General features: G+C 42.4%; 1 protein-coding gene across 3 annotated transcripts in view; it reads left to right on the plus strand.

Annotated features, from left to right (window-relative positions):
- The window catches only part of LOC138961483 (uncharacterized), a 5,545-nt gene extending 1,940 nt beyond the window's left edge, over positions 1 to 3,605 (plus strand). For 2 of the 3 annotated variants that reach the window (XM_070333136.1, XM_070333135.1), the window contains 2 exons: positions 16 to 110; positions 984 to 2,353. In XM_070333136.1, the coding sequence (XP_070189237.1) occupies positions 16 to 110; positions 984 to 1,786 (898 nt within the window). In that variant the 3' untranslated portion in view covers positions 1,787 to 2,353. Of the gene's footprint in view, positions 1 to 15; positions 111 to 983; positions 2,354 to 2,963 lie in introns of those variants that run through there. The other variant, XR_011454201.1, reaches the window with a different exon arrangement.
- Positions 3,606 to 20,231: the final 16,626 nt, after the last annotated feature.

Here is a 20,231-nt window from a genome sequence, read left to right on the forward strand (position 1 = left end):
CTTATTTCGCTTCAGCGCGGAAGAGATTCGGAGACTGTGCGCCCTTCTGGGAATGCAGAGGACTATGCAGGCGCCTAATGGAATGAACAATCAAGGAACCAAGGCCAGTGGTGAGAATTTATTTTTTACCCTGGTTGCTGTGAAGTTTAGTTGTATTTCAGTCAGAATGATAGTTTAATGATCCTCCTCCATGATTTGATTCGCAAAGTCGTGAAGTTTGCATTTACTGTGAATATTCAGTGAGTTGTTTTTACTATTTCAGGTTTCATAAAAGATTAAAGCGGAGCGTTGAGTTGGGGCATAATTTATTTTGGGATTGCTTAAAATCTAAAATTTGAACTATGTATTTTGAACTTGAATCACAAAATGTACCTGACTAACTTTAGCCCCTTTGGTCGACACAGTACTCTATTTAGACAATAGAGAAATAATAGTGAATTGGTTGTGCCACTTACTGACTTAGTCTGTGGAGTTGAGTGAAATTATTTTTGAAATATGGTAACAGAATAAATAAAGATGCGTCGATACTGATAATTTATTCATATTAGTTTAACAAAATAAATGAATATTTTTTTTACAAGTTGACGAAGTGGCCGCCATTGTTACATGAATCCAAGTTCAAGGGAAGTTACTTTTGATGTGCAAAGGACTTATTTGTTTTAACTTTTTTTTATGATAATTGTTTTAATTGATTTTGTCTTCGTGGTGTTCCCCCCCCCCCCCCCTTCAAAATAAAAATCTTTTTATTTTGTTCTTGTCGGGTAACTGTTTTTGTGTGTGCAGTATAGCCAGTAACTGTGTCAAACCTGATAAATAGAAAATCAAACTGATGATAAGCATGTCGGGCTGGGTATTTTAAGGCGCGTGAGAAAACTTTTGCAGTGTTATTATTTTTGAACTTGAAGACTGTATGAGAATATGCCTCTCCACACACATTCGCATACACACTCACCAGGCTCATTTGAATTTATGATTTTTTTCAGGATTGGAGGTGCTCTGCATCTGTCTGCGGAGGTTGGCTTACCCATGCCGGTTTGCTGACCTTTCGCAGATGTTTCATCGTCCCAAGCCGGAGTTGTGTGTGCTGTTCAAGGTAGGTATCGACTTCATCTATGATCAGTTTTCTGACAAACTAACAAACCTCAATCAGCCATGGCTGACAGTGCCCCAACTGGAACGGTACTGTGCAGCTATACATGCCAAGGGGGCTCCTCTGGAGTTTTGTTGGGGGATGGTTGATGGCACAATACGATCAATGTGTCGCCCCGGCCATTTGCAACAAGAAGTGTACAATGGCCATAAGAGGGTGCACTCTCTAAAGTTTCAGTGTGTCGTGACACCAAATGGCCTTGTGGCAAATTTTTTGGGGCCCTTGGTTGGTCGACGACATGACGCAACTTTGCTGAATGGTAGTGGCATTCTTGAACACATGCAGCAGCACATGGTCACTCCAGCAGGAGATGAAATGTACCTGTATGGGGACCGAGCCTACCCCTTGACCCCTAACTTGATGAGGCCGTACCGTGGACAGATCACAGAAGAGCAACAGGCCTTCAACACAGAAATGAGCAGGGTGAGAAACTCTGTTGAATGGGAATTTTCAAAAATTGTTAGGCTGTGGGCATTTTTGGATTTCAAAAAAAATTTGAAGCTGTTCTTGTCCCCTGTAGGGAAACTCTACCTGGTTGGAGTTTTGTTGTCCAACTGTCATACTTGCCTACATGGCAGTGAGACATCACAGTTCTTTGGACTGAATCCACCAACACTGGAGGAGTATCTCTACTAATTGTCTGTGTAGCTCTCAAGTAGAAGAAATGCTCATTGCATTGATCTTGTGTCACATGGTGTTTGGCATCCAAATGGCCAAGCATCTAAACAAATTGACCCTGTAGAAGGCTTTAAATTATTAACATGATTTCACTGCTTAGAGATGGCCAAATCTACTGCCCGATCGCCTGGTGGGAGTTCAAAATATGGTGGATAACCCGGTTTGCAACTACAAGTATCTGTTCAAATGCAATTGGCGGGGACGTAGCTAAGTTGGTAGCGTGCTGGCTTTGTAGCCAGTTGGTCGCTATCAGCGTGGGTTCGATCCCCACGTTCGGTAAGAGATTTATTTCTCGGATTCAACTTTGGTGTCCGAACACCCCCGAAAAAGATCCCAAGTTCACAGCAAAAGTCTCAGGGCTTGGAAAACACGAAGACACGCTTGCATGATCTTTCATCTCTGATTATCATGATCGTATTTCAATACTTTGACAAGACAAACCCAATGCTGGTGTGTCGAAGAAGACAGCCACAGCGGGCTTGTTCGAATCAAAGTATCACACCATATTTTCAGCGTATTACCAACACCTGTCCCAATATAGACCAGTTGGTCTAAGAGGACGTTAAACCCTAATAGTCGGTCAAATGCAAAAGCAACTTTTTCAGTGGTACTTTATTGAGTTAAATTTGGTTAAACCAAATAGATGCTGCACATTCAGACATTTCTGTCGTGTGTAAAATTGACACACAAAAAAAGAAGCACCCAACTGGGGCGCGCTTTTAACGTTTCATACTGGCTGCGGCCTGTTTCTTATTTCGCTACTGATTCCAAACAAGCATATGTCTATTATCAAGTGAACCTGCGTAAAAAATAAAGCCAGGTAAGAACCCAGCTGACCTCCATTTATTGATCATTTGTAAAATTGTATGCTCTTGTCACTTGTGTATAAATACATATCTGATGGTCACTCATACTGACACTGAACATAATTTGTTTGTGTGGTATATACCGGCTTTTGACATATCAAGTAGGACAGCGACTTTCTTGAAGTAACTGCTAGTGCTACTTTGCTTCATCAGCCTGTACAGCTGTACTTGCTTTCGCAAATTACTTTAGTACATGCTATTCTTCATTATGCATTAGTAGGTGTGCACATGGATCTCTGACATGGGTACTGCTGTGTTGTAATTTGTAGTTTGCAGGCAGAGGGTCTTCTTGTCTGCTCATACCTCCGTACCAAGCGGCCACTAAACAACCATCATCACCAGCCAGGCAGTCACATGGGACTCTCCACTCTTCATTGAAAATCTTGTTCTTCTACCATAACTTTTTCAAAGACACTGAACTGTCAAATATTTGGGCTGTGTGGATTTGCCTCAGGACCCATCCTTACAAAAGATCCAATCTTCTTCTTCTACATTCATGGGCTGAAACTCCCACGTACACTCACATATTTTGCTTGAGTGTATTTTTAACGTGTATAACTATTTTTACCTGCCATTTAGGCAGTTCTAGTGCCATTACATTCCTAAATAACCACATATTAATAACTGGATCTGTCCATGAATTGAAATGAGTTTGTGTACTATTTGCTGTATGATTATTTGACTTTGGAAGTGAAACAAATGGAAAATCAAATTATAGTCATATGAAGTTAGAATTGGTTATCTACATATATGTGCGTATAAGGTGTTATAAATAATTTATAATTAATATTACTTGAAGTTAAAGGGATTATTTTGAGTAACAGAACATACATTTGAGATTTGTTAAAATATTGCCCTTTGCATGGCAAAGCTTGAAGAAATAGTAATTAAATTCAACGTTTGAAATTGTATTACAGAGTGAGAGTTCAGTCCAAAGTGTGTATACATGTCTATGTGATTGTACAATTATAATGCTTGTTTTTATGTTGAAACAACTCACTCTAGATCTGATTTAATTGTTGTCAGTAAATTCTCTCTCTAACTTAGCTTTAGTGCAAGTCAATTTATTGGAATAATTATGATTAATGATAAATGTACAGAAACTAAATTTATTGCAGACATAACAATAAAACTGATGCATGCATCTCAGATTTGGAAATCAGAGAATTTTATGGTAAAAGGGAGGCAATCAATCAAGAAAGAAGAATAACAGACTACTCAGACTTGGCTTAAGTGTATAAGGTGAGATGTATTTCTGATCCTGGTCATTGCTAGGTGTTTGCCATGGAGTCTGGCTTATAAAAATTCAGGAAGAGAATAATGTTTGGATAAGTGAAGGAAAAGTAATCAAAGATCACCATATCAAGTCGGGCTTTGCTTGCGGTCGCTCTGGTACTGAGGTCAAGCAGTGCGGCCGGCTAACAGGTAGTTTAGGGTCGCTTGTTGTCTTGTCACCATTGGCATAAAAAAGAAGAATGGGTTTTCCGTGTGACCTTGTGCTTAATTAAAATATATGAAACTGTAGATGTTGCGGAACTTTAGACTTCATACATGCCTAATATTACTGAATGTAGGAGGATAATGCCAACCTTGTTTTCATTGCGTTTTTTGAATAATTCATCTCTAATCACACAAACTCACACACAAAATTTGAACAAGATTTGAAAACAAAAGTGAACTTAGCAATCGACATTTTTACTGAATCAAAATATAACACACAACAGAGTAACAAAAAAACAAAAACAAAATACAGTTGGGAGTACAACTATGTCCAACCATTAATTCTATGTTTCATTTATGCTTGTTTGTTGTGGGAACTCTGCTGCAACTATCTTTAGTTTTGGCCTGGATATGCAGAGACTATGTCAATGAGAGACTTGCCTTCACCACTGCCGGAAGGCTGGGCCTTTTGCAGATTGCCCAGGGCTGCTTCCCGTATTATCTTGGCCTATATACGGTAAAGTACCTTGTAAGCGCCCAGTATCGAGTAAGCGCACACCCCCCACTTTTAGTCCAAAACCGTGCATAGGGTATAGTACCTTGTAAGCGCCCACCCCCCACTTTACACCATTGAAATCAGGCGAAATAAAAATTCCGCACTTGATCTGCTAGTTTTGTGAATGATTTCCCTTTCTTGCAAACCCACGTGTGTCTGCACGCCTTGGATCTAAACGCCTGCAAGTCCATGATTACAAGATGCCGCGAATCAAATCGTACACCTCTTGACTATTTGGATAATAACGCCAATGGAAACACACACACACACACAGACACTACTCCCCCTCCTCAGTCTCGCTCTCTCTCTCTCTCTCTCTCTCTCTCTCTCTCTCTCTCTCTCTCTCTCTCTCTCTCTCTCTCTCTCTCTCTCTCTCTCTCTCTCTCTGTCGAAAACAGTCTTTGGCCAAGTAAAATAGACTGCTGCCCATATCCAGAAGACGTACCCCTTGTTCAAGGGAAACGGAGACACAGCCTGCGGCCGACAGCGGCACCTCTGCAGACAAGAAAAGGATGCGACGACATTTGTCTCCCCAAGCTCTTCTAATGACAATACGAACAAGAAAAACAATTGACGATGGAAAATGAAAGAAGATATGATTACGAAGTGATAAAAGATCACATTTCTCAATGAAAATTGCTCGTGCATAGGGTGGAGTACCTAGACGGTAAGCGCCCACCCCCTACTTTGGGTCGGAATTGGTGCACAGGGGGGGGGGGGGGGGGGGGGGGGGGGGGGGGGGGGGGGGGGGGTGGGCGCTTACAAGGTACTTTACGGTATATATAAGAAACATTACGATGTATCAATACAAACAACATTGCACTTACCGGTTCTGTGGTTGTTGGTTTTCTTTGTGTCGTCTCTGCTGCGTCGTCTGCTACGGGTAAGACTTTTCTTCTTTTTCCAAATGAAGAGTCAAGACATGGGACGGTACTCTTTAGAATTATGCATCAGTTGTCTTCCCTACCATTACGTTAACGAAAGTGAAACTAAACGCACTCGCCGAGACGTCGTTGTCGGTTTCGTTACCGTAAGCGGAACGCGTAATGATACATAGATTTTCCTTAAGTTAACCACTACGACTACCACTGGCACTGTACACTTAATCTCCCTATTAGCGAGCTTTAGATTGACCAACGAAACTTAGTTCGTAGCGATCCCTTTCGTTTCCGGTTATGCAATCGGGAAATCCCTGCGAACTTTTCTTCGCGCCTGCGGTTCTGAGGCGGTAGCACCTTTAGAAGCAGACGAAATGTTTGTCGTGCTCATCCAAACCAATGGCTAAAACATTGGATAGTGTTCGTGTGTTGCACCACACTTTGAATTGTTGGGTGTGACGAAAACTCGTGGTGACGATTTTAAACCATGTTGGGTCACGCATGGTCCAATCTTACATGGTCCAATCTTACATGGTCCAACCTTACATGGTCCAACCTTACATGGTCCAATCTTACATGGTCCAATATTACATGGTCCAATAATATATATATGGACCATGTAAGATTGGACCATGTAAGGTTGGACCATGTAAGGTTGGACCATGTAATATTGGACCATGTAAGATTGGACCATGTAAGGTTGGACCATGCAAGATTGGACCATGTAAGATTGGACCATGTATGGTTGGACCATGTAAGGTTGGACCATGTAAGATTGGACCAATCTTACATGGTCCAATATTACATGGTCCAACCTTACATGGTCCAATCTTACATGGTCCAATATTACATGGTCCAACCTTACATGGTCCAATCTTACATGGTCCAATATTACATGGTCCAATATTACATGGTCCAATAATATATATATGAACCATGTAAGATTGGACCATGTAAGATTGGACCATGTAATATTGGACCATGTAAGATTGGCCCATGTAAGGTTGGACCATGTAATATTGGACCATGTAAGATTGGACCATGTAAGATTGGACCATGCAAGGTTGGACCATGTAAGATTGGACCATGTAAGATTGGACCATGTAAGGTTGGACCATGTATGGTTGGACCATGTAAGATTGGACCATGTAAGGTTGGACCATGTAAGGTTGGACCATGTAAGGTTGGACCATGCAAGATTGGACCATGCAAGATTGGACCATGCAAGATTGGACAATGTAAGATTGGACCATGTAAGGTTGGACCATGTAAGGTTGGACCATGTAAGATTGGACCATGTAAGGTTGGACCATGTAAGGTTGGACCATGTAAGATTGGACCATGCAAGATTGGACCATGCAAGATTGGACCATGTAAGGTTGGACCATGTAAGATTGGACCATGTAAGATTGGACCATGTAGGTTTGGACCATGTAAGGTTGGACCATGTAAGATTGGACCATGTAAGATTGGTGTGCATCAGTGCAAAACACACCACCAGCTACAGATAGATCAGTATGTACCCCCCCCCCCCCAAGTGTTACAATGCAATACACACACCTACAGCTACAGATACATCAGTATACATACACCCCACCCCCCAAGTGTAACAGTGCAAACCACACTTAAAGCTACAGATTCAGCAGTATCATGAGTATGTACTCCACCCCCCCCCCCCCCCACTGTACAGGACAAAACACCTACATCTACAGATACAGCAGTATGTACTCCCCCCCCCCCCCCCCCCCACTGTATAACAGCAAAACTAACATTAAAGAAAAAAAACCCAAAATCACTTACTCGCTGGATCCGTCGGTTGTCCTCGAGTTGACGTTAACAGCTTGAACACACCTGTAGGTTTCCATCCGTCCTTGGCTACACAATTTTAACTTGTCAACTATCACCGCCACCACGTGGCACTGGGACCAGCACTCAGATTGAGATCCCGAGGCGACATTCGTCTCGGATAACATATGTGACCCTCCACCACGGAATGAGTCGCATGTCACCTTTTCATGATTTTCATATTTTTACATTTTCTTAAAGAGTTTTTTATTCTCTATCCAGTGGTGAAAACCGTTTTAGAAAAGAGTGAACACTTTTTGCGTTATAAGCCTGTGACTAAGGTGACCCTCACACTGTTACTATAGACACCCCCCGGACTTATATTATGCCTAGCGCAGAACCGCGTGAGGTGACATGCGACTCATTTCGTGGTGGAGGGTCACATATCATCAATGTGCTGTCCAACATTCGCAAGAATGTCTCTTCTTTCGATATTAACTTGAACTAAGAAAACAAATAAACTTCGCTCACGCGGGAAAGTAGCAGCTAGCCGGCCATGTTCACACTCAATCTTGTTTGTACCGTAAGGAAAGCTATTAGAGTATTTCAAGTATATATGATGGCGTATTTTTAAAATGTAAAACTCATGGTTTGAGCTCATGCTGTATTTGATTGCAAATATACAAACAAAACTTACAATTAATTATCCTACTCCTATGTGAAAAAGTCAACAAATATGAATAATTTAGTTTCGCATTTGCAGAGTCATGTCACGCCGTTCCCGACGCTTGAACAGGGGACGTAACAAATGCTAAAATAATGATAATAAATTCAAGTTGTTATCTCCCGTAACTCTGCATATTTTTATCGACAGCAACATTGCGTCGGGCCGATCTCGGGGTTTATTACGTACATTTGCCGAGTTTTACACACAGTCAAAACGATATCGGCGCGACAACGGACGTCGACACACGACATTTGACGACGTCACCCGACTGAAATCGTCAGTCGGCCGACGAAAGCTTGCTAGCTGGGAATATACCAGGGAAAAATCAGACCCCACCTCGAGTACGGCTCCACAGCGTGGTCAACCTCAGCCAAGACAAACCTGCAGACCCTCGACCGTGTACAAAACCAGGGCCTCCGACTCATCACTGGTGCAATGAAATCCACGCCCATCAAGGAAATGGAGAAGCTTACCACCATCCAACCCCTCTGTCAGAGAAGAGAAGCCAAGATTATGGTACAGGCCGAGAAGCTCAAGTGCCTAACCGACCACCCCATGAAGCACAGACTGAGCAACCTCACCAAGAACCGGCTCAAACGGAGCAGTTTTGTACACGAGAGCAAGAGACTTTCTCGACAGTACAGGGAAGTCCTCCCACAGAACACTCTACCTCTGACTCAAGAAGAAGAGGAAACCCCCAAGGCAACAGAGAAACCAGGCATCCAGATCTGCACTTGTGTTCCACATGTTACCTCAGGAGAAGATCAGAATGACACAGCTCGACAGGCACTCACCTTAGCCCTGATCGACGAACAGTACCCAACAGAGGCGTGGATCCATGTATACACCGATGGATCAGCAACTAACGCCGTGCTCAATGGAGGTGCTGGCATTCTGATCCAGTTCCCCGGGGGACATACAGCTACATCCAGCGTTGCCACTGGCAAACACTGCACAAACTATAAAGCAGAAGCAGAAGCTCTCATGCAGGCCGCCTCCTTGGTTCAGGACTCCGCAGACTATTGCTACCAAGTTGTCTTCCTCTCGGACGCCCTTTCAGTCCTTCAGGCCCTAGAGAACGACAAACTCCCACAGCTGGCCAAAGCATTACAGCTGGTCAGACAAACCAGAAGAGTTGTCCTCCAGTGGATACCAGCACACTGTGGGATACCAGGAAATGAAAGGGCAGATGAGCTGGCGAAAGAAGGAGCCGTGGAAGACCAACCTGAAAACAGTGTCAGCTTTAGTGAGCAGAAGACAATCATCAAGGCATTGATGAGGCCAAGGTCAAACAGAGATGACTACCACACAATGTCCAGAGAGCAGCAAGTCAACCTCATCAGGCTGCGTACTGGCCACAACAGGCTAAATGCTCACATGAACCGAAAGTTCAAGCTGGCGCCATCACCAACCTGTGCCTGCGGTCAAGAAGACCAAACAGCGGAACACATCTTACAGCGATATCCCTTACTAGATGAGGAACGAAAAGAAGTGTGGCCGTCACCAATTCCCTTGCAGACCAAACTATATGGCATTCGACAGGAGTTGGAGAAAACGACAACATTTATCACCAGTGCTGGATTGATCGTGTAACCTCTGCGAACGCCAAGAAGAAGAAGAGTATGACTTTTACAGATAAATGAAAGACAAAACTTGGGGAAGGGGGGGGGGGGGGAAGAGAGAACACGCTGTTTGTGACAAAACTCGTAAACCAAATAATATCTAGTGAATACAAAAATGAATTCACCCGCTCTCGCAAACTCATTCGCTCACTCCCTGCAGCAAACTAACTATAATCATGAGGCCAGCTACACCAGTACGTATCAGTCAACAATACAACGATGAAACCCGCTTATAAGTAGCGGGGGACAACCTTAACATTACGATGCAAGATAAGAAAAACTATTTGACATTCTAAGGTAAGTTCAAAAAAGTAGGGTCAGGATTTTTGAGGCAATCTTGGAATGATTATCGAGAATCTGGTTGATGCCATCACAAGTATGTCATGTTTAAAACTATAGGTATATCTTGATACATATTATTGGAAAGAGTTCCCGCAGTGGGGCACTGCGGTTATGAAATTAAAGGCCCCTCCTGTTTTTGGAACCGCAGGAGCTTTCTAGTTTGCTGTTAGGTAGATTTTTGGTTCCTCTTTCCTGTCATGCTCTCTTTTTCTTCATGAATTCTTTTCTTTTTTCTGCCTTCTTGCTCATTCACCTGTATTTTTTCCAAAAATCTCTTCTCTTGCCGCTTGTCTCGCGATTCATGTATAGTTTAATCTGTTAGTGTTCTGATGTAAGTCCAGCAGTAGATAGGTTAAGCCTATTTTAACATACTGGAAACTGGTAATCTTCCAGTAGGTATTAATTTAGTTTTACTAAAGCCTGCTGGGACACAAGTAATGGGTTAGTGCATTTGTAAACAGGAATCGCTTGACAAGTGGCCCCCTTCATCCCCCCCTTCCTCGTCCTGATATGGCTCTGCGTAGTCGGCTGGACGTTAAGCAACAAATAAACAAACAAATAAACAAACAAACAAACAAAAATTGGAAAGAGTTTTCTTATCAGAAGCGCTGCATTTGTGAAGAGTTTCTTGGTATAGATTTCTAAAAAAGAAAGTCACTAACCAGGAGAACAGTGTTAGTGTTCAAACACGTTTTAATGGAAAGGCGCTGGATGAGACAGGTGTGACTGCGAGCTTTCCAAATCTGTTCGTATTCGAATCAGTGAGTTCCAGTACTATGTTCTGCGGGCGTTTTGACTGACCTGAAAAGCATGCAGAAAAGTATGTTTGGGTCTTTCAGGAATTTGTGAACAACAAATTCTCCCTTTAAAGTAAAAGGGTTTGTCAGCTTTTTATATTTAGTCAAGTTTTGACTAAATATTTTAACATCGAGGGGGAATCGAAACGAGGGTCGTGGTGTATGTGCGTGTGTGTGTGTGTGTGTGTGTGTCTGTGTGTGTGTGTGTGTGTGTGTGTGTGTGTAGAGCGATTCAGACTAAACTACTGGACCGATCTTTATGAAATTTGACATGAGAGTTCCTGGGTATGAAATCCCCGAACGTTTTTTTAATTTTTTTGATAAATGTCTTTGATGACGCCATATCCGGCTTTTCGTGAAAGTTGAGGCGGCACTGTCACGCCCTCATTTTTCAACCAAATTGGTTGAAATTTTGGTCAAGTAATCTTCGACAAAGCCCGGACTTCGGTATTGCATTTCAGCTTGGTGGCTTAAAAATTAATTAATGACTTTGGTCATTAAAAATCTGAAAATTGTAAAAAAAAATAAAAATTTATAAAACGATCCAAATTTACGTTTATCTTATTCTCCATCATTTGCTGATTCCAAAAACATATAAATATGTTATATTCGGATTAAAAACAAGCTCTGAAAATTAAATATATAAAAATTATTATCAAAATTAAATTGTCGAAATCAATTTAAAAACACTTTCATCTTATTCCTTGTCGGTTCCTGATTCCAAAAACATATAGATATGATATGTTTGGATTAAAAACACGCTCAGAAAGTTAAAACAAAGAGAGGTACAGAAAAGCGTGCTATCCTTCTTAGCGCAACTACTACCCCGCTCTTCTTGTCAATTTCACTGCCTTTGCCATGAGCGGTGGACTGACGATGCTACGAGTATACGGTCTTGCTGAAAAATGGCATTGCGTTCAGCTTCATTCTGTGAGTTCGACAGCTACTTGACTAAATATTGTATTTTCGCCTTACGCGACTTGTTATATTTAGTCAAGTTTTGACTAAATATTTTAACATCAAGGGGGAATCGAAACGAGGGTCGTGGTGTGTGTGCGTGTGTGTGTGTATGTGTGTGTGTAGAGCGATTCAGACTAAACTACTGGACCGATCTTTATGAAATTTGACATGAGAGTTCCTGGGTATGAAATCCCCGAACGTTTTTTTAATTTTTTTGATAAATGTCTTTGATGACGTCATATCCGGCTTTTCGTGAAAATTGAGGCGGCACTGTCACGCCCTCATTTTTCAACCAAATTGGTTCAAATTTTGGTCAAGTAATCTTCGACGAAGCCCGGACTTCGGTATTGCATTTCAGCTTGGTGGCTTAAAAATTAATTGATGACTTTGGTCATTAAAAATCTGAAAATTGTAAAAAAAATAAAAATTTATAAAACGATCCAAATTTACGTTTATCTTATTCTCCATCATTTGCTGATTCAAAAAACATATAAATATGTTATATTCGGATTAAAAACAAGCTCAGAAAGTTAAAACAAAGAGAGGTACAGAAAAGCGTGCTATCCTTCTCAGCGCAAGTACTACCCCGCTCTTCCTGTCAATTTCACTGCCTTTGCCGTGCGCGGTGGACTGACGATACTACGAGTGTACGGTCTTGCTGCGTTGCGTTGCGTTCAGTTTCATTCTGTGAGTTCGACAGCGACTTGACTAAATGTTGTATTTTCGCCTTACGCGACTTGTTTTTACCTTGCGGTTATTTCCCCTGCTGACCTACTTTTTAGCGGCACGTGCAATGTTTACCAACACAAGCATTGCGTTTGTTACGCTTTCTCAGTCACTTTGTCCTCTTTTTTCGCTAAATGACTGTGCACGAAGCTAATTTAGATTGGCAAATAGTATCAGGGAAACAAGATGCAGAGTACACGGGCACTGTAGCAACAGTGATAGCCTCTACCAGCCTAGTTTGAATCTCTCAGAATTTCGTTTTCTATGTTCTCGCTGATCAAGAGTGCAAAAGCATATGCGGTTTTTACATTCAGTCACGTAATGTTTTAAAGAGAGCGGATAGCGAGGTTTGTCTCCCGATGTGTGTGTGTGTGTGTGTGTTTGTGTGTGTGTGTGTGTCTGTGAAAAGCATTTCTCAAAAACGGATTGTTATGAACATGTGTACATACATTTTGGTCACCGATTTTTGACAGAGCTATTTGATGACGTATTATTTGCCCGTTTGCAAAAGTTGAGGCGGCACTCTCACGGCTACAGTTTTTCATCAACTGGTTTGAAATGTTCGTTACATGATCTCTGACTTAGTGCGGACTATGGGATAGCATTTGAGCTCGATTCAGCTTTTACTCTCTCTCTCTCTCTCTCTCTCTCTCTCTCTCTCTCTCTCTCTCTCTCTCTCTCTCTCTCTCTGTCTCTCGCTCTCTCTCTCTCTCTCTCCCTCTCTCTCCCTCTCTCTCTCTCTCTCTCTCTCTCTCTCTCTCTCTCTCTCTCTCTCTCTCTCTCTCTCTCCCCCCTTGTTTAATACAGAAAGTTAGAGAGAACCGGGCGTATTTCAGTGCAATCGCTTGACTGCATGCATGAATAGTAAATCAAGCCTCAGCGTTCTTGTTTGTTGTTGTTGTTGTTGTTGTTGTTGTTGTTGTTGTTACAGTTGCAGTTGTTGTTATTGTTGTTGCTATTGTTGTTTTATTTTGTTTTGTTTTGTTTTGCTTTTTGTGTTGTTGTTGTCTCCTTTAGACGCTTATCTTATCATCTTTGAATCTCCGTCGTCAGCAGCATGGTGACATTAATATTAGTGGGGTTATCATCAGTCAGTTGTCTTGGTCTAAATAGGGGTGATGAAATAAGCAGCAATCAAGTCTGAATTGTGTGTAATTGTTCTCTCTCTCTCTCTCTCTCTCTCTCTCTCTCTCTCTCTCTCTCTCTCTCTCTCTCTCTCTCTCTCTCTCTCTCTCTCTAGCTCTCTCTCTTGTTTTCTCTTTCTCTCTCTCTCTCTCTCTCCACCTTATACCCTCTCTCTCTCTCTCTCTTTCTCTCTCTCTCTCTCTCTCTCTCTCTCCCTCTCCCCCTCTCTCTCTCTCTCTCTCTCTCTCTCTCTCTCTCTCTCTCTCCTCTCCCTCTCCTCCTCTCTCACCATGTCTGTCCGTCTGTCCGTCTTTGTGTGCGCGCGCGTGCTTGTGTGTGTGTGTGTGTGTGTGTGTGTGTGTGTATGTGTGTGTGTGTGTGTGTGTGTGTGTGTGTGTGTGTGTGTGTGTGTGTGTCCAGGCCAAAAGACCCTAAGCACGAACAAAGTTACTTTAAATACTCATATATTCGATGTGAAAGGAAGAGGAGGAAAAGAGGAGAGATCGATACATCTTTATGGGAACTTTATACATAACAGTGCAAAGCCATTCAAATTTGGGTAATAACCATTCTGCCTGGAAAAGTACACTCTTGCCACTGGTTCGATATTGCCCGGTAGAAAATTAGACCAAATCATAGTGGCTCTTTTCCAATATATTCCAAAATAGAAGCGATCGAAAAATGGCACTGATTACCAATAGACCCTATTTTGGAATTATGTAGATTACTACTTCCTGGTCAAAATTCGTCCTGCGAATAATACGGAGTTATCTCCCTTTGACACAGATACTGGAAATGGATTTGAAAGGGACAATATTGGCGTGTACTGTACTCGGCTATACGACCAAAGTAGTAAGGATCGCGCGATCCTTACTACTGACCAATCAGAGGGATACGACTATAAAATGTAGGGCGTTTCTAATTATTGGTGGCGATTTTGTTGTGTCGGATTGAAGATATAGTTATGTTGATGTACTTATTTTCTTTCTTTGATGTTGTCGCTTTTTTCGTTGAGATGATATTTCATTGATGAATCTAGTAATGTCACACGCATTCCTTCTTTGCCACTACTAAAGCAAACGTGTGCAAGATTGTATGTTACACGCTTTGATGCCGAAATCAATTATTTTGATCATGCATTTATTTCTGACAAAATGTTACCTTCACATACATTTAGTCACTACCTTAAACACTAATGTTTTTGGTATGCAATTCAAGTGATCATGAACGTAAAAAAAGGGAAACAAAGTGTTGTTACATTTTGTTGTGTATTCTGAATAGTGTGCCAACAGGCCTTGGTCAGTCAACCACGTCAGTTTTATCTGTGTGCTTCGTGTTTGACGGAAAAAGAATAACACCAACCCCGTTCTCATGTATATATATGAAAGCCACATTTTCTTCTTCATTCAATTTCTGTTTTCAAAAGCTTCGTCAACTTTCCACTTACACGACACGGTCCCTTTACCAAGCTTCAATTAAGAACCCTGAATACGAAAGGTCAAAACAAAACAATTGGTACTACTTTCACTATCGTCGTCTGCAACGAAAACCGAAAATGGTGAAACGCTTTGCTACGTACACAGACGACAAAATTGCAAAGAAAAGATCGAACCTTACACCTGTGACTAGGAAAAGTTGCATAGACAGTTCCGTGCGGATCTTACCACGTATCAACGTACATCCGATGCTCAGAACCTACAGATGGGTGACGCTTTGGCGATTGAGGCTTCGTCTTCAGCTCTAACACGCACGCAGACAGTCAGGCAGGTCTAATCTGCAGCAGCGGTGATGGAAGGTTTGGATTTAGAAACACTCGAATGTTATTTCGACAAGATAAACGAACCGAAAGACGAAAGTGTGCCCCAAATTCGGAAAATATTCTTTCAAATGTAACCGGAGCCCTAGAGAGGGTCCGTATCCTCATTATTTGTTCTCAGGGGGAGGCTGAAGATTGCCGAGGAGAGCAACTATTTATCTTCCTTTACTCTAGCCCTATGTAATGTAGTTGCACAATCAGTTTAGTCTATGCCTCGCGTTGTGTTCAATACATGTGCCTACAATACTAGCCGACCTCGGTATTCAGAGGAAACCCTGTGTGTTTCTTAGTAATCTAGACTGTGTGTTACATGAATATTGTGATGTGTGTTTTGGATGTTAGAGTTTGCCACGTACAGTTTTAACAACACATGTTTACAGGACAACAGTCAAGGAGAGGCAGAAGTTACAATACATGACACCAAACCAAGCTCACACACTCACGTTCTTTCACCGACACACGCATGTTCACGCTCACCTCTCGTACGTACAGTGGTGTTCACCATAACTCATAGAGAACAGTTACAAGGTTTTATTTACACTATAATACATGAAAAGCAAGTAACAAACCCATCAAACAAAGCACCAAACAATCCTTAACTTTACCTAGCGTTTACCCCAAACTCAGTCCGATCAGTAACTATAGCACCTACGGCTCTTTTCTTGTGTAAACTTTTATCATTCCTGCTCTGTTTCACACACAAGACAGACACGGCAACAACACGTATACTCAACACTGAAAGACGGAACGAACATGCAAACGTTCAGCATTTAAATACGACGCTGAGAGACAAAACGAACAAGCAGAACACACAGCATTTAAATTCAACGCTGAGTTACAAAACGAACAACGAAACAGAGACAGATGAAAGTGATAGAGAGTGCAGCGAGACTCGCAGAGCCGGCCTCTTTTATACTCTCTCAAAGATCGCTGTGGGCTGGCTGTAAGGGAGGGGATGGGGGTATCTACAGGAAAGGTGGGGGTAACCAGAAGGAAGGTGGGGTCACTGAGTACCTGCAACTCTGAGCTAGTAGGGCTCTCCCGCTACACAAAACTGCACTGTAAACAACATCAACATCACTGTGAGAAAATGAACAATCCAAACACAACCAGTTCCCCTGTGGAACATTTCGGGTGGACTTTCCCACGATCTGACCTACAAAAATGCTCTGTGTTCGTTCGCGCTTTGCATTCAATCTGTGTTAGTGCGCGCGTGTGTTTGTGTGTTTAGCTTTTGTTGGTTTGTGCTGTTTGGTTCAAGAAAAGTTTATTTTTTTCATTGAAAGATTCAGAAACGTTGGTTGATACTTTGTTAAATGCATTCAACCAGAAAAAGACACGAAACGCATCTGCGCGCATGCGTGGTGTAGGCTATGTGTGAAAAGGCAATTGTGTTTTCAGTCTTGTTTTGTGCCTGTTATTTCGTCCCCAAAAACTCATTAATGTCTTTCTATGCCTATGCTGTGAGACATAATCGCTATTACGAGTTAGTCGTGTGACAGAGAGTGTTCTTGCACACTCGACTGCTGCTGTCTCACTTCGGCTACGCCGTCGTGAGACATCTACAGTCTCGTGTGCAAGAAAACTCTTTTGTCACACGACTAACTCGTAATAGCGGGTATTATAGGGTGTGTGTCTTATGACGTCCGACTTGATGTGTTAGAAGCAAATGATGATTTTGCTTTCATCTAAAGTAGAGTGTGGGTCAGTTTGCGACTGATGACGTCAAACTTGATGAGGCTGAAGCAATTGACGATCGTTATTGATTTGACGTTTAGCGCGGGGCAGATGATGCTATTATGCGCAATGACGTTACTATTCAGAACTTAGAAGTAAATGACGAAACAGACAAGACTAACTTAGTGTTGTTCGTACCCGAAGAAAAGACGGCCCCACAACCCGGTTTCTCGGTGGCCCGCTTGAAAACGGCGTGGTTAAATAATTGTGTATCATGCACATTATGTAGCATTATTTACCATATGTTTCCCTCTCTCCATCTTTTAATCATTTTTGTTGGTTTTGTGCCGCTTTTGCTTGTTGTTTCCCTCTGTATTTGTTTGTTTGCAAGTCCTGAAAAAGCACATTATGTAGCATTATTTACCATAATACGTTTCCCTCTCCATCTTTTAATCATTTTTGTTGGTTTTGTGCCGCTTTTGCTTGTTGTTTCCCTCTGTATTTGTTTGTTTGCAAGTCCTGAAGAAGGCAGCCCCCACATGTGAACATTTCGACACGTTTTTGTGTGCACTGTCCTTGAATTATTTGTATTATTGGCGAGAACAGATGCGTTTTGTTTTTCAAGTTCGTTATGTACTAAGTTCAATTGCGTGGATTATTTTATGTCAAATGTGCCTTTGCGTCACTATACCTCTCTGTGTAACGTTGCTTCTGAATCTGCCGCTCTCTCTGGGACAAGAAAAAGTGCAGCAATGGAAACAAGTGATATGTTCAGCATGGCACAACGTATGAGAATTGGTGTTTGTGAGGACATAATTATGAGGTGTTAATATTCATAACGCGAGATCAGTGATTGGCTGCGCTGGGTCACGAGTGACCTTTCATTGACAGACATAATCGGATCGGAGGGATGCATGGGACCCAGCAGGAACAAATAACAACACACAGCAGAAAAAGTAATACACTCTTCAAAAAAAGTTAAGGATCACTTTTTTTACAAGCACGCTACACAAAACAGACAAGACCGAATTCTTTCATTTTTAAAAAATTATATAATTGAACAACCAAGGAGTAATGAAAAACAAAGCAAAGATCGAACGCGGCAGCGAAAATTTAGCTAGAGTGTGTCAAACGTGACAACCCTCGAAAATGGAATTCACAACAATGTGAATCAGTGTCAATAACGCGTGTGCCCTCCGTTGTGTGCCAGGCATTCAACACATCGTTGGCGCATGGAGTGGATCAGGTTGCATATGAATGCTCTGGGAAGTCCATTCCACTCCTGCTGGAGCCATTGCAGCAGTTGACCCAGATTGGCAGGAGGAGGGTGATGTTGCTGTACCCGACGACAAAGCTCGTCCCACATGTGCTCTATGGGGTTCAGGTCCGGGCTTTTGGCTGACCACAGCATCCTGTTGACCCTGACCTGCTGGATAAAGGTGTTTACAGCTGCAGAGCGATGGGGAGGTGCGTTGTCATCCTGAAGAATCGCACGAAGGCCGATCGCTTGAAGGGCTGGAACGACCAGGGGTTCCAGGATCTCATTCTGGTAGTGGACACCGGTCAAGTTGCCCACTACATGGTACAGAGACGTCCTTCGACGTGTGCTGATCCCTCCCCAGACCATCACAGAGCCTCCGCCAAAACGCTGTCGTTCCAGAACAGCGCCTTCTGCGAAGCGCTCTCCGCGACGCCTCAACACTCGGATGCGACCATCAGCAGGTTCCAAGCAAAAGCGGGACTCATCTGTAAACAACACCTGAGCCCACTGCTGACGTTGCCACCTCACATGTTGAGTGCAATAGGCTCGGCGAGCTGCTCGGTGATTAGCACTCAGGGTTGTTCCTCGGACTGGACCCCTTGCACGCAAGCCAAAGTTGTGTAAGCGGTTTCGGATCGTCTGACTACTAACAACAGTGTTGGTGGTAGCTTTTAGGTGTTGCCTAATGTTGTTTGCCGTAGCCATTCTTTGTGGCATGGCCTGCCTCTGAATGAAGCGATCCTCTCTTTGTGTGATGACTCTGGGCCGACCAGAACGTTGTCGCTCCTGCACTCTTCCAGTTGCGTGGAATCTCTGTTTTAGTCTGGTGATGACAGAGGGAGCCACTGCAAGCCTCTGGGCCACTTGCCTGGCAGCAACACCGTCTTGTCGCCATCCTTTTGCCCTTCCTCTATCCAAATCGCTCAGTTTTCTTCGTGGGGGCATGTTGCTACTGTGCATAATTGTGTCAGCGTGTCAGCCTTTAAACACACGCTGGTGAGCGATGTTCATAGCCAGGACCCTGTTGTAGCACGTGCATCCCAACCTTTTGCCCTGGCATGCGTTCCGCAAATTTCATGGGGCTATAAAAAACACCCTTTTACTTCCAAAATGCAGAAGCTTTTGAGAAGTCCCACAAAGGGAACTAACTCTGCCTGCCAAACAAAATTCTAGGTCAAGATTCATTGTTCATTTATTAATTCAAACACATTAATCTTTTAATTATTATGTCGATGTTTAATATTTTGGCATTTTTTAATAATTAGATCCGTTTTTTCAACCGATTCTTAACTTTTTTTGAAGAGTGTACATACATTTAAATATCTTGGGACCATTTCCATAACAACATACGATTCGACTGATTGACTTAATCCGTATTTTTTGTATAATGCTTTCAATTACATATGTTTCTGTATAGTTAAGCTAATAGTTATGTAATGCCTTACACTTTTCTTTAATCTCTATTTATATCATTATGTTTAAGATGGCAGAGGGGGTATATAGCAATAAGGAGAGAGAGAGAGAGAGAGAGAGAGAGAGAGAGAGAGAGAGAGAGAGAGAGAAAGAGAGAGATAAAGAGAGAGAGATAGATAGAAAGAGAGAGAGAGAGACAGAGACAGAGAGACAGAGAGACAGACATATACTGAGACAGACAGACAGAGTGTGCATTTTATCCAACAATTAGTCCAGACACATTAAACAAAACAAGACACACACATACATACACACACACACACACACACACACACACACACACACGCATACACACACACACACACACACACACACACACACACACACACACACACACACACTAACACACTAA

This window comes from Littorina saxatilis, linkage group LG3 (genome assembly GCF_037325665.1).
Source record: "Littorina saxatilis isolate snail1 linkage group LG3, US_GU_Lsax_2.0, whole genome shotgun sequence".
NCBI classification, from domain to species: domain Eukaryota; kingdom Metazoa; phylum Mollusca; class Gastropoda; order Littorinimorpha; family Littorinidae; genus Littorina; species Littorina saxatilis.